The sequence below is a fragment of the Nerophis lumbriciformis genome, linkage group LG02, assembly GCF_033978685.3.
Source record: "Nerophis lumbriciformis linkage group LG02, RoL_Nlum_v2.1, whole genome shotgun sequence".
NCBI classification, from domain to species: domain Eukaryota; kingdom Metazoa; phylum Chordata; class Actinopteri; order Syngnathiformes; family Syngnathidae; genus Nerophis; species Nerophis lumbriciformis.
The window spans coordinates 54,286,264-54,301,445 of NC_084549.2; the positions used below are offsets into that span (position 1 = coordinate 54,286,264).

Below are 15,182 nucleotides of genomic sequence, written 5' to 3' on the forward strand. Positions count from 1 at the left end.
TCAACCTGTAAGCAGAGTTACCACTGAAAATGCATAATTGCTGGACTTTAGTGACACCGTGTATTTGAACTAAAGCATGTTTTTCAGCACTCCTCTACTGTTGACAAAGAGATTTTAAACCAGCTGTCTAATCAATAAGGCTGTCGGCTGCAAATTGCGCTCGCAAACACAGATCAACATCAACTTTGGTTTGTCCTGAAACAAGCGCTAATTGAACACTGAACGGAGACGACGCGATGCAGGACATTCACACGGAAACATCTTAGCTGCTTTATTTTGTTGCTGTTTTTTCTGTGTTCCTAATTTTTATACAACAAAATAGATCATCTGAACCCTCGTTCAATGTTACCCTGCATGGCTGCCATCCTGCTAGTCGTAATCATCATCGTCTGGATCCATGTTGTCACCTTGGTAGGAAGCTCCCTGCGTGGAATAGGACCTGGTCTTCATTGAACAGTTGGTGTCCATCAAAATTGCCTGAAACGACAGTTGAAGGAAAGTTTGGAGTCAGCCATCAAAACCAATTCACGTTCTAAGTAGCGATGCTCCGATCGTGGGATCGGATCGGGGGACAATGTTGGACACAATTGTGTCCAACATTGTCCCCAATCCGATCCCACGATCCCCCGATCGGAGCATCACTACTGCAACAAGGAATATGGAAATGTAATTACATTTCCATATTCCATGCAGCAGTAACACGGCTGCTCACCACCACGGCATAAAATAAACTATATTTCTTCCATGTAGCCTTATCACTGGAGGAAAAAATGGATAACCATTCTACACACACACACAAGCACAAACACACTAAGTAGAATGACACCGGAAGCTAATCGTAAATGAACATGCATTGTTAATATGTAATAACACAAACATATTCATCATATGTGAGTGTCCGCCCAGAGATCGGTAGGTCGTGAGTTCAAACCCCGGCCGAGTCATACCAAAGACTATAAAAATGGGACCCATTACCTCCCTGCTTGGCACTCAGCATCAAGGGTTGGAATTGGGGATTAAATCACCAAAATGATTCCAGAGCGCGGCCACCGCTGCTACTCACTGCTCCCCTCACCTCCCAAGGGATGGAACAAGGGGATGGGTCAAATGCAGAGGATAATTTCACCACACCTAGTGTGTGTGTGACTATCAGTGGTACTTTAACTTTATATTGACTGCCTCTACACGAAAGCATTGATTGGAAATGGTTAAATCATGCACTGATCTAATGGTAGTAGAAAAAAGATCAAGCTTAAAACATTGCAACTGTTGCCGCAACTTTTTGAAATATCTTCTGCAAAGTCTGGTATTTTAGACCCCAGCAATCGGAAAAACCACACATTCCAGGTGGGCCTAAAATGTAGAAAACAATCAAACAGACCACCACCTCTGTTCAGGGATGGTTTTTCAACCTTGACATACTGTAGATGGCTTCCCTCACTCCTCTTTCATACCATTCATACTTCCTGTCCAGAATCTGTACATTTTGTTCTGGTCTGCGACACCACTTGTCTCCCACATACAACGTCCTTTCAACCTAAAAGACTCTGCAATTTAGCCTCCAACATTCTGTGACCAGAATGCCATTTGGGACATTTGTTTACAACTGAATGGAATGCTAACGTGGGTAAGTCAGACTATTTTGGACTGGTCGATCCACAGCAATCGTTCTGCCACACAATATCTCAATGCTAACGAGGGGAAATTTCACTTCAACGACTGTCGTTGGCTTTGACAGTTAGGATTCCTCGTTTGCATCAAACGTCTTCTAAGACAAACCAAACAGTCCAGGTGCGATCGATTGAATGCCCTGCGATGACAATGACCTGGATGAATGAGGTCATTCATACACATTAAGAGTGTTACTAAAACAGCCTTCTTTCATCTCCGTAATATCGCTAAAATTCATCCCATTTTCTCCACCACCGACGCTGAAATCATTATTCATGTGTTCGTTACGTCTCGTCTCGATTACTGTAACATATTATTTTCGGTTCTCCCTACGTCAAGCATTAAAAGATTACAGTTGGTACAAAATGCGGCTGCTAGACTTTTGACAACAACAAGAAAGTTTGATCATGTTACGCCTATACTGGCTCACCTGCACTGGCTTCCTGTGCACTTAAGATGTGACTTTACGGTTTTATTATTGACGTATAAAATATTAACCATCCTATCTTGCTGATTGTATTGTACCATATGTCCTGGGCAGAAATCTGCGTTCTAAGAACTCCGGCTTACTAGTGATTCCCAGAGCCCAAAAAAGTCTGCGGGCTATAGAATGTTTTCTATTCGGGCTCCAGTACTCTGGAATTACTTACTTACTTACTTAGGGCTTTAAATTCCCTGAGGAACATAGGCCATTGATGAAACTCCTCCATCCCCTTCGGCCTTGCGCCCTTCGCTCCAGTTGTTGCCATGCCAGCCCTTGGGCCTTCATCTCCTGCTCTGTGGTTCTTCTCCAAGTGGCTCTAGGCCTTCCTCTCTTCCTCTTGCCTTGCGGGTTCCATGTTAGAGCATGTTTCGTGATTGAGCTATTGTGTCTACGCAGTGTGTGTCCAATCCATTTCCATTTCCTCCTCCTGATTTGTGGTTCTATTGTGTCTTGTCGAGTGAGGTCCCACAGGTTGGCATTGGAGATGGTGTTAGGCCAGTAGATACCTAGGAGGCGACGGAGGCAGCGGTTGAAGAATGTCTGTATTTTGTTGAGTATGTTGGCAGTGATCTTCCAGGTTTCTGAACTGTAGAGTAAGGTGGATTTGACGTTTGAGTTGAAGATTTGCAGTTTGGTCTTGAGTGATATGTTTTTTGCTTTCCAGATTTTATTTAGGATAGTGAATGTGGTCCTTGCTTTTCCAATTCTGGCACTGACATCCTCCTCCGTTCCTCCGTCCACAGCAATAATGCTTCCTAGGTAAGTAAAGGTGGTAACCTCATCTATCTGATTATGATCCATGTTTATTGGGGAGTTGTTCTTGTTGTTAATACTCTGGAATGCCCTACCGGTAACAGTTAGAGATGCTACCTCAGTAAAAGCATTTAAGTCCCATCTTAAAACTTATTTATACGCCGTGGCCTTTAAATAGACCACTTTTTTTAGACCAGTTGATCTGCCTCTTCTCTTTTCTGCTCTGCCACCCTCTCCTGCGTGTAGAGGTTATCAGGAAACCACTGATCAGTTTACACGGAGGAACCGCAGCTGTTCCAAGTTGGGACCACGGGTGGACCACTCCTTTATGCATCAGTTGGTGACGTCTCTGTGCTGCCCACTTGTCTACATGCAAAAGGATCGCCCTGTTAACCTCCCTATGGACTGGACTCTCACATTACTAACTATATCCACTCAGCATCTGTTGAACCAGTCACCCAGGGAGGGGTTACCCAAATCTGCGGGGCCTCCCAAGGTTTCTTATCGTTCCCATTGGGTTAAGTTTTTTCTTGCCCGGATGTGGGATCAGATCCGAGGATGTCATTGGGGTTTGTGAAGCCTTTTGATGTATTTGTGATTCAGGGCTATATAAATAAACGTTCATTGATTGATTGAATGTTACTCCACAAACTCCATGTGATTGATTTCATGGTAATTAAAAAAAATCCACATAACTCCTGGTTCAAAACGTTTGCTAGCTTCAGAATAAAAAAAGCTTGGTTGTGCTAACATCAAGTCATTATCTTATGTGTGCGTTAGAGATGCGCGGATAGGCAATTATTTCATCCGCAACCGCATCACAAAAGTCGTCATCCACCCACCATCCACCCGAACTAACATTTTATCAAATCCACACCCGCCCGCCACCCGCCACCCACCTGTTGTTATATATCTAATATAGACGATGCAAGGCATTAGTGAGGTTAGAAAGCTTTTGCCTGTTAAAGAAAGGAGACTGATCCAATGCAGCAGAGACATTCAATGCGTGCCACGCATTAATATCTCTTGGCCACGCATTAGTGGCTAAGAGATATTAATGCGTGATAATATTATTTATCATTATTATAGTATTATTGTCATTTCCATTAAGAAAGTGTTGACTGTTGTTGCCAATGCCCTCAGATCAGGAGTGCGTTCCTCACACTTTGTGTGCGCAGTTGCAGCAAGCAGAACGATGCTTTTAAGAAGTTAAAAAAATGTTTTAGAAAGACTAGGCCTACATTTTTTTTAGGTAAAAAAAAATTCTGAATTTATTTCAATGAATATTAACTTGTTAACGTTATAATGCTCAAATAGGGACGAGGGCGGGGTGCACAGTGAAACAGTGAACAATTTCGCGACAAAGATGAACCTTTATTGATTGATCTGCAGCCATGACAAAATATCAGACAATCTCCATTGTCAACGACAGGCAGGAAAATAAAGATAAACACATAGCCTATGTTGTAGGCATATAGGCATAGGCTCATAGGTTTTTAAGTTGAAATAAAAAAAATAAAAAAAAATGTGCCTCATAAGCTTTAGGCTGTCCATCACACGCACAAACTTAAATTATACAATAACATATGTATGTCATCCCTATTTAAACAAAAATAAATAAAATAAATAATAATAATAAATTACCCGCAACTTATTGGCCAAGGCAAATGGGGGGAAATCAAACCCATCAGACTGCACTTTATCATCAAACTTGAATTATAATGAAAATAGACGGTCGCGACAAACAAAGCAGGCTAAATAGCCTTACATTGTAGCCAATCGGCGATGCGCTTCACTTGAAAGCGAGGCCAAATAATTAACACACAGTAGTATATCTCGAATAGAAAAAACCCACAATAAACAACACAATTGCCTTAATTCCTTTGCATTGTAGTGCGCCCAAACAACACGTAACCATCAAAATTATTCAGCTGACCGAACTGAATAATGAATAATTGCCTGTTTCAAAGAGTGCTGCTCGTTTTTCGTATGTGGGTAACAACATTTAACTATGTATATATATATTTCCGAATTGGTTCAACCGCCACCCGCCCGAATCTATTTAAAATCTATTTTTTTCGTCATGTCACCCGCCCGACCCGCGGATTATCCGCGGACTCCGCGGTTGTGTCCGCAAACCGCGCATCTCTAGTGTGCGTTACAGACAAGGCTGGAACGAGACCCATGTGGTCCACATGTCTAAAAAGGGTGCCTTCACTGCATTTTCCCAAATAAAATAAAGGTTTCACAAATCAAAAACTGTGTTTTCATGAACCTTTACAGTCTGCAGGGGAAATCTAGTCCAGATTGGAGAACATTAAGTAGAGAAGATTTTAATCTGGACCAGAAATAATGTGGTCTACATGCTTAAAAAAGGGTTAACTGTGTCTTTATTAGATTTTCACAAATAGATCAAAGGTTTCACAAACCATAAACGTTTTTATAAAGATTATTTACTCAACATTTTTTAAATATTTTTGTTCCATAGTTTGTTGTTGTTGTTGTTGTTATTTTGCACCAGTGACAAAAGTATTCAATGATCACAACATTTTAAGTGATGGGTATCAGTATGGTATCGACTATCAGCATCACCAAACATTCCAATCAGTCATAAACTAACTTCAGCCTCGTTTTACAGTTGTGTGAGTAACATGCAGATATTATTGCACGTGTAATACATTACACTAGGGCTGAAACGACGCGTCGACGTAGTCGACGTCATCGGTTACGTAAATACGTCGACGCCGTTTTTGTGCTTCGACGCGTCGCATATTTACGTCACACTACCGTCATGGCGGAGCGCAAAGCAGACGATGCGAGCGGTGCGAGCGAGGGGGAAAAAAGCACGCCAAAAGTCGTCAAAAGTGTGGGAGTATTTCAATAAACGGCCTAAGAAGAAACGCTACTTTTATCTACATTCAGCTCGCTACTCGCTACTAATTTTTATCGATCTGTTAATGCACACTTTGTTTGTTTTGGTCTGTCAGACAGACCTTCAAAGTGCCTGCCTTACTGGTGACGTTTCACTCCGTTCCACCAATCAGATGCAGTCACTGGTGAAGTTGGACCAATCAAACAGAGCCAGGCGGTCACATGACCTGAGTTGAAAAACGAATTGGGGTGTTGCCATTTAGTGGTCAATTGTACGGAATATGTACTGTACTGTGCAATCTACTAATAAAAGTTTCAATCAATCAATCAAAAGTGTGAAGGAAAAAAGACTATTTTTTATTTCAATCGTACATCCCGTCAAAAGCCTAAAGACTGACTGCACAGTTCCTGTCTTCACAATAAAGGTGCCGTCCATCGCGCCGCGCTTTCAAAATAAGAGTCTGCGAAAGCCAGCGCAAAAAAGCTAGCAAGCTACGGAGTTTGCCGCCTATTTATTTCTTGTAAAGTGTATAAAAACGAATATGGAAGATGGACAAATAAGATGCCAAAAACCAACCACTTTCATGTGGTATTAGACAGAAATTAGGAACTTTTTTTCTCCTCCATTTGAAAACGTGGACGTTATAAGCAATACTGTCTGTTTACAATCAATGCAAGTCATCAGAATCAGGTAATACACCAACTTATATTCTTGTCTTCATGAAAGAAAGGAATCTATATGTGTTAAACATGCATGTATATTCATTAAAACACCTTTAACATGTAAACAAAAACGTCAAAATAAATAAATATAAATTATATACTGTATATATCAATGTATGTATATATATGTGTATATATATATATATATATATATATATATGTGTGTGTGTGTGTGTGTGTGTGTGTGTGTGTGTGTGTGTATGTATATATATATATATATATATGTATATATATATATATATATATATACATATATGATATGTGTGTGTATGTTACTCATCAGTTACTCAGTACTTGAGTAGTTTTTTCACAACATACTTTTTACTTTTACTCAAGTAAATATTTGGGTGACTACTCCTTACTTTTACTTGAGTAATAAATCTCTAAAGTAACAGTACTCTTACTTGAGTACAATTTCTGGCTACTCTACCCACCTCTGCTAATAATGTTGTTGTATGCACAACGGCTATAAACGAACATTTGAAAAGAAAACACCCGACAGCGTTCTTGCCATCACCATCAACTAGTCAATCGTCCGCGTGAGTATACGTTGTCATCATTACACAAAAACATGAATGTGTCATTTGTATCTGCGTTGTAAATTCATAAACTAAAACACTGTTTCGCTCTGAGAGGCGCGTTTGGCGTGCCTGTTCAGTGTTTACAAAGACGCGCTCCTCTTTAACGCTAACGTTAACTAGTTGTGCAAATACCTTTTACAACATTAACAGTTACATATACTATGTACAAACGAACAATTAACTTTCACTTTAATCATACTATCATTGTTGTGTTATTAAGCAAAATAAGCAATACTTTTACTTTTGTTGAAATGTTTACACTGTTGTTACAGAATATTTCGTTTTGCACTTTTTTGTATTGGATGTTTATCTTTATTTTTGCACATTTTAGCAAATAAGCAATACTTTTACTTTTGTTGAAATGTTTACACTGTTACAGAATATTTCCGATTTGCACTTTTTTGTATTGGATCTTTATCTTTATTTTTGCAAATTTTAAAGCAAAATAAGCAATACTTTTACTTTTGAAATGCTTATACTATTGCAGAATATTAAGATTTGCACTGGGTGTTTACTTTTATATTTGCACATTAAAAAGCAAATACGCTACTTTTAATTGTGTTAAATGTTAAAAGTTTTAAATGTTTACATTGTTACAGAATATTTTGTCATGTTGTTGTCAATGTTGACTGAGTGGCCATCCTTTTTTTTTTCTGTAAATAAAAGCCATGCCTTTTGAAAAAACTGGCCTACATTTATTTTTTCATCTTCGTTTTAAATAAAAAAAATAATCGGTAAAAGGAAAAATAATCTATAGATTAATCGAAAAAATAATCTATAGATTAACCGATTAATCGAAAAAAAAAAAAAATCTATAGATTAATCGATAGAAAAATAATCGTTAGCTGCAGCCTTACATTACACACATCTACATATTGACCCATCTTTGAGTGTGAAATGTAGTATTTCACACCTGCAGCTGTTCCTATGTGTTTAAAGGAACAGCACACTTATTAGCTTCTGTAATTTTTATGATGTGTGACGGTGTGGCCTTCTCCTTGTTTATGTTCTGTCAGCATGTTGTGATATGTTAAACAGATGGAGTCATACTTGCTCTGTGGGCGAACACACACACCAAAACAAACAAAGCCAGCAGCAATGTTCCCTCTAATTGTTCATGTGTGTGAGGAAACACAAAAACTCCCTGAGCATTCAGTGGAGCACATGTGAGCAACATCACACGTGGCAATACCAGCAGCACACCTGTCTCAAACCAATCTTTTATTATAACACTCAAATGAGAGGAGTCATTTTCATGAGATTATTTTGTAATATTAGTGATTTGGCCCACTTGTAATGAAAATAAAAGAAATCTTGTTTTTCATAAGCTATGGATTAGTATTGTACAATATGTCTGGGTGGGGGTCCTGCTTTGGAAATCATTTGTACCCCTTTCAGAGATCACATTTAGTTGCCCTTAAGCATCCTCATGTTGCACAATGAAATGTAAGCATAGGATGAAGTCTGCATTCCTGTAACTTTATCTAGTAACAGCATTCCATGTTTAATATCAATAAATTAACATTAATAATAAATGACAGTAGAATAAGCACACGTATGACTGAGGAGTCATAGTGTAACTTTGTGTGGTGTTTGAGTTGTCCGACTTTTTGTGTGGCCATAAACGCACCAGTGGCTTAGTGGTATGCGTGTTGGTGACAGATGACAAGTTGGTTTTGGCCTGGTTTGTACGGCAGAAAATGACTAGTTTTTCGAGATAGAAGTTTTTTACTCATGTTTTTGGTGTGGTTATGGCTGAATGTAAACAGTTTTGCTCAATAAAGTGATCGATATAATTCCTGTCCTCGAAGCATCTCGATGGACGTTACAATAATTGAACGGTGTTGACGAACACCGTTGTTGTCACTGTCACTCAGAGTTGCATTGCCAAAATTACACAGAATAAATGTGTTTATTTTGTTTAGAATTCAGATGGGATTTGATTTGCTGCGCAGGCGCGCACCTTAGAGAGAACGTTGGCCAGCAGTACAGTTTCTTTATACGTTTGGTTATTGCTCAGAAATCATACATAGGCCCATGGTTGTTGGCCTTTAATGTGGTTAATAAAAAATCAAAACATTGTTTTATTTTGATTGTTTGATGGTTAGGCATGGCTAATGTTGTCCCGATATCAATATTTTGGTACCGGTACCAAATGTATTTCAATACATTTCGATACTTTTCTAAATAAAGGGGACCACAAAAAATTGCATTATTGGCTTTATTTTAACAAAAAAAATTCTACAGTACATTAAACATGTTTCTTATTGCAATTTTGTCCATAAATAAAATAGTGAACATACAAGACAACTTGCCTTTTAGTAGTAAGTAAGCAAACATCCATCCATCCATTTTCTTCCGCTTATCCGAGGTCGGGTCGCGGGGGCAGCAGCCTAAGCAGAGAAGACCCAGACTTCCCTCTCCCCAGCCACTTCGTCCAGCTCCTCCCGGGGGACCCTGAGGCGTTCCCAGGCCAGCCGGGAGACATAGTCTTCCCAACGTGTCCTGGGTCTTCCCCGTGGCCTCCTGCCGGTCGGACGTGCCCTTAACACCTCCCGAGGGAGGCGTTCGGGTGGCATCCTAAGTAGATGCCCGAATCACCTCATCTGGCTCCTCTCGATGTGGAGGAGCAGCGGCTTTACTCTGAGTTCCTCCCAGATGACAGAGCTTCTACCCTATCTCTAAGGGAGAGACCCGCCACCCAGTGGAGAAAACTATTTTTGGCCGCTTGTACCCGTGATCTTGTCGTTTCGGTCATAACCCAAAGCTTATGACCATAGGTGAGGATGGGAACGTAAATCGACCGGTAAATTGAGAGCTTTGCCTTCCTGCTCAGCTCCTTTTTCACCACAACGGATCGATACAGCGTCCGCATTACTGAAGCCTGTAGATCTCACGAGCCACTCTTCCCTCACTTGTGAACAAGACTCCTAGGTACTTGAACTCCTCCACTTGGGGCAAGATCTCCTCCCCAACTTGGAGATGCCACTCCACCCTTTCCCGGGCGAGAACCATGGACTCGGACTTGGAGGTGCTGATTCCCATCCCAGTCGCTTCACACTCGGCTGCGAACCGATCCAGTGAGAGCTGAAGATCCTGGCCAGATGAAGCCATCAGGACCACATCATCTGCAAAAAGTAGAGACCTAATCCTGCAGCCACCAAACCGGATCCCCCCAACGCCCTGACTGCGTCTAGAAATTATGTCCATAAAAGTTATGAGCAGAATCGGTGACAAAGGGCAGCCTTGACGGAGTCCAACCCTCACTGGAAACGTGTCCGACTTACTGCCGGCAATGCGGACCAAGCTCTGACACTGATCATACAGGGAGCGGACCGCCATAATCAGACAGTCCGATACCCCATACTCTCTAAGCACTCCCCACAGGACTTCCCGGGGGACAGGGTCGAATGCCTTCTCCGAATCCACAAAGCACATATAGACTGGTTGGGCAAACTCCCATGCACCCTCAAGGACCCTGCCGAGACTATAGAGCTGGTCTACCGTTCCACGACCAGGACGAAAACCACACTGTTCCTCCTGGATCCGAGGTTCGACTATCCGGCGTAGCCTCCTCTCCAGTACACCTGAATAGACCTTACTGGGTAGGCTGAGGAGTGTGATCTCAGGATAGTTGGAACACACCCTCTGGTTCCCCTTCTTAAAGAGAGGAACCACCACCCCGGTCGGCCAATCCAGAGGTACCGCCCCCGATGTCCACGCGATGTTGCAGAGTCTTGTCAACCAAGACAGCCCCACAGCATCCAGAGCCTTAAGGAACTCCGGGCGGATCTCATCCGAGGAGCTTTTTAACTACCTCGGCAACCTCAGCCCCAGAAATAGGAGAGCCCACCACACTGCTTCCTCATAGGAATATGTGTTGGTGGGATTGAGGAGGTCAGCAGCACATCATCCTCACCATACATGGTGTTGACAGTGCACTGAGGTGGCGGATGGTGGTCCAGATTTGCTTCGAAGCCGTCCGGAAGTCGTTATCAATGGCTTCCCCAAACTCCTGCCATGTCCAAGTTTTTGCCCCTGCGGCCGCTGAAGCCGCACTTCTCTTGGCCTGTCGGTACCTGTCCGCTGCCTCTGGAGTCCCATGAGTCAAAAGGACCCGATAGGACTCTTTCTTCAGCTTGACGGCATCCCTCACTGCTGGTGTCCACCAGCGGGTTCTAGGATTACCGCCACGACAGGCACCAACCAGCTTGCGGCCACAGCTCCAATCAGCCGCCTCGACAATAGAGGCACGGAACATGGTCCACTCGGACTCAATATCCAGTGCCTCCCTCCTCGTGACATGTTCAAAGTTCTTCCGGAGGTGGGAATTGAAACTCTCTCTGACAGGAGACTGCTAGGCGTTCCCAGCAGACCCTCACAATGTGTTTGGGCCTGCCAGGTCTGTCCGGCATCCTCCCCCACCATCGGAGCCAGCTCACCACCAGGTGGTGATTGGTAGAAAGCTCTGCCCCTCTCTTCATTCGAATGTCCAAAACATGAGGCCGCAAACCGTAAATCATGGAACTGCGGCCGAGGGTGTAAGTAACCAAACAAAGGCTCCTAATTAAGCTGCTGATGTATGCAGTAACATTGTGTCATTTTCCATTCTATTATTTTGTCAAAATAATTAAGGACAAGTGGTAGAAAATGAATTATTATGTTCTAGGTACACTTCTGTTGAAATGAAATAATCATTTATTCTTCTGTTGTTTGGATGCTTTACATTAGTTTTGGATGGTACCACAAATTTGTGAATCAATCTGATACCAAGTCTTTTCAGGATCATACATTGGTCATATTCAAAGTCCTCATGTGCCCAGAGACATATTTCCTGAGTTTATAAACATAATATACATTTAAAAAAAAAAAAAAAAAAGATTTTGTGATGCTAAAAATTATCGATGTAATCATAGTAGTATCGACAAGATATGCTCCTGTACTTGGTATCATTACAGTGCATGTCAGGTGTGGATCCACCCATGGTGTTTGTTTACATTGTGACGTGGGTGGGCTCCGGTGTGTAGTGAAGCATGTTTAGCAGGGTTGATACTTGTAAGACATTTACATTATGTGTCGCCATGGAGGCGAGGATTAGTGACTTAGAAGTAGCTAAAACACTGCAAACTGTGGCTGGACTTTAGCCGCTAGCTAGCTAGCCATGTCTTAATAAAAATCGAAAACGGGTCCCACAGACCCGAACACCGCACAAGGGTTAAAGCACCTCTTTCTGAGGGCGTTTCAGTGTTATAACTTCACCTTTATCATTAGTTTTTAAGCCAAAATGCCTTCCGTTCTCCCTTTTCTGTCAACACACATTGTCTGCTTGTAAGTACTCCGTGATTGTGCGTTGCCGAACATGCTCCTCTGCTCGTAAACCAGCAATGACATGACGTGACGACGACAGGGGGCGGGGGGACCGGTACTTTTTAGAGGCGGTATAGTACTGAATATGATTCATTAGTATCCCGGTACTATACTGTACAACTCTAGGCGTGGCTCAGATGGTAGAGCAGTCGTCCGACAACTTAAAGGTTTCCTGGTACGAATCTAGCCTCCGCCATCCTACTCAGTGCTGTTGGGTCCTTGAGCAAAACACTTCACCCACTTTGCCCCACACACTGGCGTATGAATGTGAATGAATGTTTGGTGGTGGTCGGAGAGTCAGAACTAATTGGCAGTCATGTTTCCGTCGGTCTACCCTAAGGCAGCTGTGGCTACAAATGTAGCTTACCAATGTCACGGAGCGCACGCAGGGCCCACCAGTCACTGTGACAACAGCAGAGGTACGTACAGTTCTGAGGAGAACAAACCCACGGAAGGCAGCCGGCCCAGACAACATCCCTGGCCAGGCCCTCAGGGTGTGTTCATCAGAGCTGGCTGACGTACTTGCTGACATATACAACTTGTCACTAGCACAAGCTGTTGTGCCCACCTGCTTCAAGACCACCACCATCGTGCCCCTGCCAAAGAAAAACACTATGACCTGTCTGAATGACTATCGCCCTGTTGCACTCACCCCAATAGTGATTAAGTGCTTCGAGAGGATAGTCATGTCACACATCAAAAAGACCATCCCAGACACACTGGACTCTCTACAGTTTGCCTACCGGCAGAACCGGTCCATTGAGGATGCAGTCAACACTGTCATCCACACCACCCTCACCCACTTAGAGGGCAAGGACACCTATGCTAGGCTATTATTCATCGACTACAGCTCTGCTTTTAACACGGTCATCCCACAAAAACTCACTGCTAAACTCCTCACTGTTGGTCTGACACCGGCTCTCTGTGACTGGGTCCTGAACTTTCTTACAAACCGGCCCCAGTCAGTCAGAATCGGCAACCAGACATCAGGCACAAAGGTTCTAAGCATAGGGACCCCCCAAGGCTGCGTGCTCAGCTCACTATTGTACACCCTCTTCACACACGACTGTGTGGCCTCCCAGAACAACAACAGTATCATCAAGTTTGCAGATGATACTACGGTCGTCGGACTGATCACCGGGGGAGCTGAGGCACCGTACAGAAGGGAGGTAGCGGAACTGGTGGCCTGGTGTCAGGATAATAATCTCTCCTTGAACACAGACAAGACCAAGGAGATGATTATTGACCCACGGAGAAGGAGTACCCACTACACACCTCTGTACATAGGGGGGACAAAGGTGGACAGGGTGAAAACCTTTAAATTCCTCGGGACCCACATCAGCGAGGACCTCACCTGGGATCACAACTCCCAACAAACAATAAAGAAAGCCCAGCAGCGACTGTACTTCCTAAGAAGGCTGAGAAAATTTGGCATGCCACCCAAAATTCTCAGCAACTTCTATAGAAGTACGGTTGAGAGTGTCCTTACCAGCTCAATCACGGTCTGGTATGGAAACTGCACTGCTAAGGACAGGAAGGCACTCCAGCGAGTGATTAAAACTGCTCAGTACATATCAGGAGCAGCCTTCCCCTCACTACAGGACATGTACTCTCCCAGGGCCACCAGGAGAGCACACAACATCATAAAGGACAGTACACACCCCCAGCACAGTCTCTTCAGCCTCCTACCATCAGGCAGACGATACAGGAGCCTGAAATCCAGGACTACGAGACTGACAAACAGTTTCTACCCACAGGCCATTGGGCTTGTGAATGCTAACTTGTGAATGCTAGCCCCTCCCCCCCCGTTTTACTTTTGTCTTTTTGAACAAAAGACAGCTACCATGACCACTCCCGAACTGTGAACCATCACTGTAGACACTTTTCACCTTTGATCACTAAAGACACTTTAACTGCTGCTGTGACCAAATGTCACCTCCATATTTATACTGTTGACTGTCAATCAGAATGTGCAATAATGTTATGTTACTTACTGTATATACATTTTTATTTTTTTTTTTATTTTTTAGCTAAGTACCGTGTGACTTCTTGAAGGGTGGACTAGCAAAGTAAGATTTTCGTTGTATGGCTAAACAATCTTGAATCTTGAATCTTGAATCAATGTGAATGTGGATTGAATAAATGATGGGTTCCAGTTCTCACCGTAAAGTACTCTTAGTGTCTAGAAAAGCGAAATATAAATGTAAATCTGATCCATTACTATTGTTATTATTATTCAGAAGATGAACACATCAGAGGAGACTAAGGGAGTACCACAGGCTGAACAACGGACTAAATGTTTATGTTGTTAGCCATCTACTTGTGCCAAGCAAATAAAAGTTAAAGTACCACCGATAGTCACACACACACACGAGGGGTGGTGAATTTACTCTCTGCATTTGACCCATCCCCTTGTTCCACCCCCTGGGAGTTGAGGGGAGCAGTGAGCAGTAGCAGTGGCCGCGCTCGGGAATCATTTGGTGATTTAACCCCCAATTCCAACCCTTGATGAAAGGGAGGTAATGGGTCCCATTTTTATAGTCTTTGGTATGACTCGGCCGGGGTTTGTACTCACGACCTAACGATCTCAGGGCGGACACTCTAACCACAAGGCCACTGAGAAGACATGTAGCGCTTCTGCTCGTATTCTAACTAGGTATCAAAGTCCATCCGTTCATGTCATTTTTATTTGCGACGTCTCTTTACAATTCTTGCTAATTGGTGTGTATCTC

The 15,182-nt window shown here is 42.8% G+C and overlaps 1 protein-coding gene across 1 annotated transcript in view; it reads right to left on the reverse strand.

The window, feature by feature from the left end:
• Window positions 1-256: 256 nt before the first annotated feature.
• slc18a2 (solute carrier family 18 member 2) overlaps window positions 257-15,182 on the reverse strand; it is a 111,097-nt gene continuing 96,171 nt past the window's right edge. Inside the window, exon 16 of the mRNA XM_061964696.2 lies at window positions 257-477. Within this exon, the coding sequence (XP_061820680.1) occupies window positions 370-477 (108 nt within the window). The 3' untranslated portion in view covers window positions 257-369. The remainder of the gene's footprint in view (window positions 478-15,182) is intronic.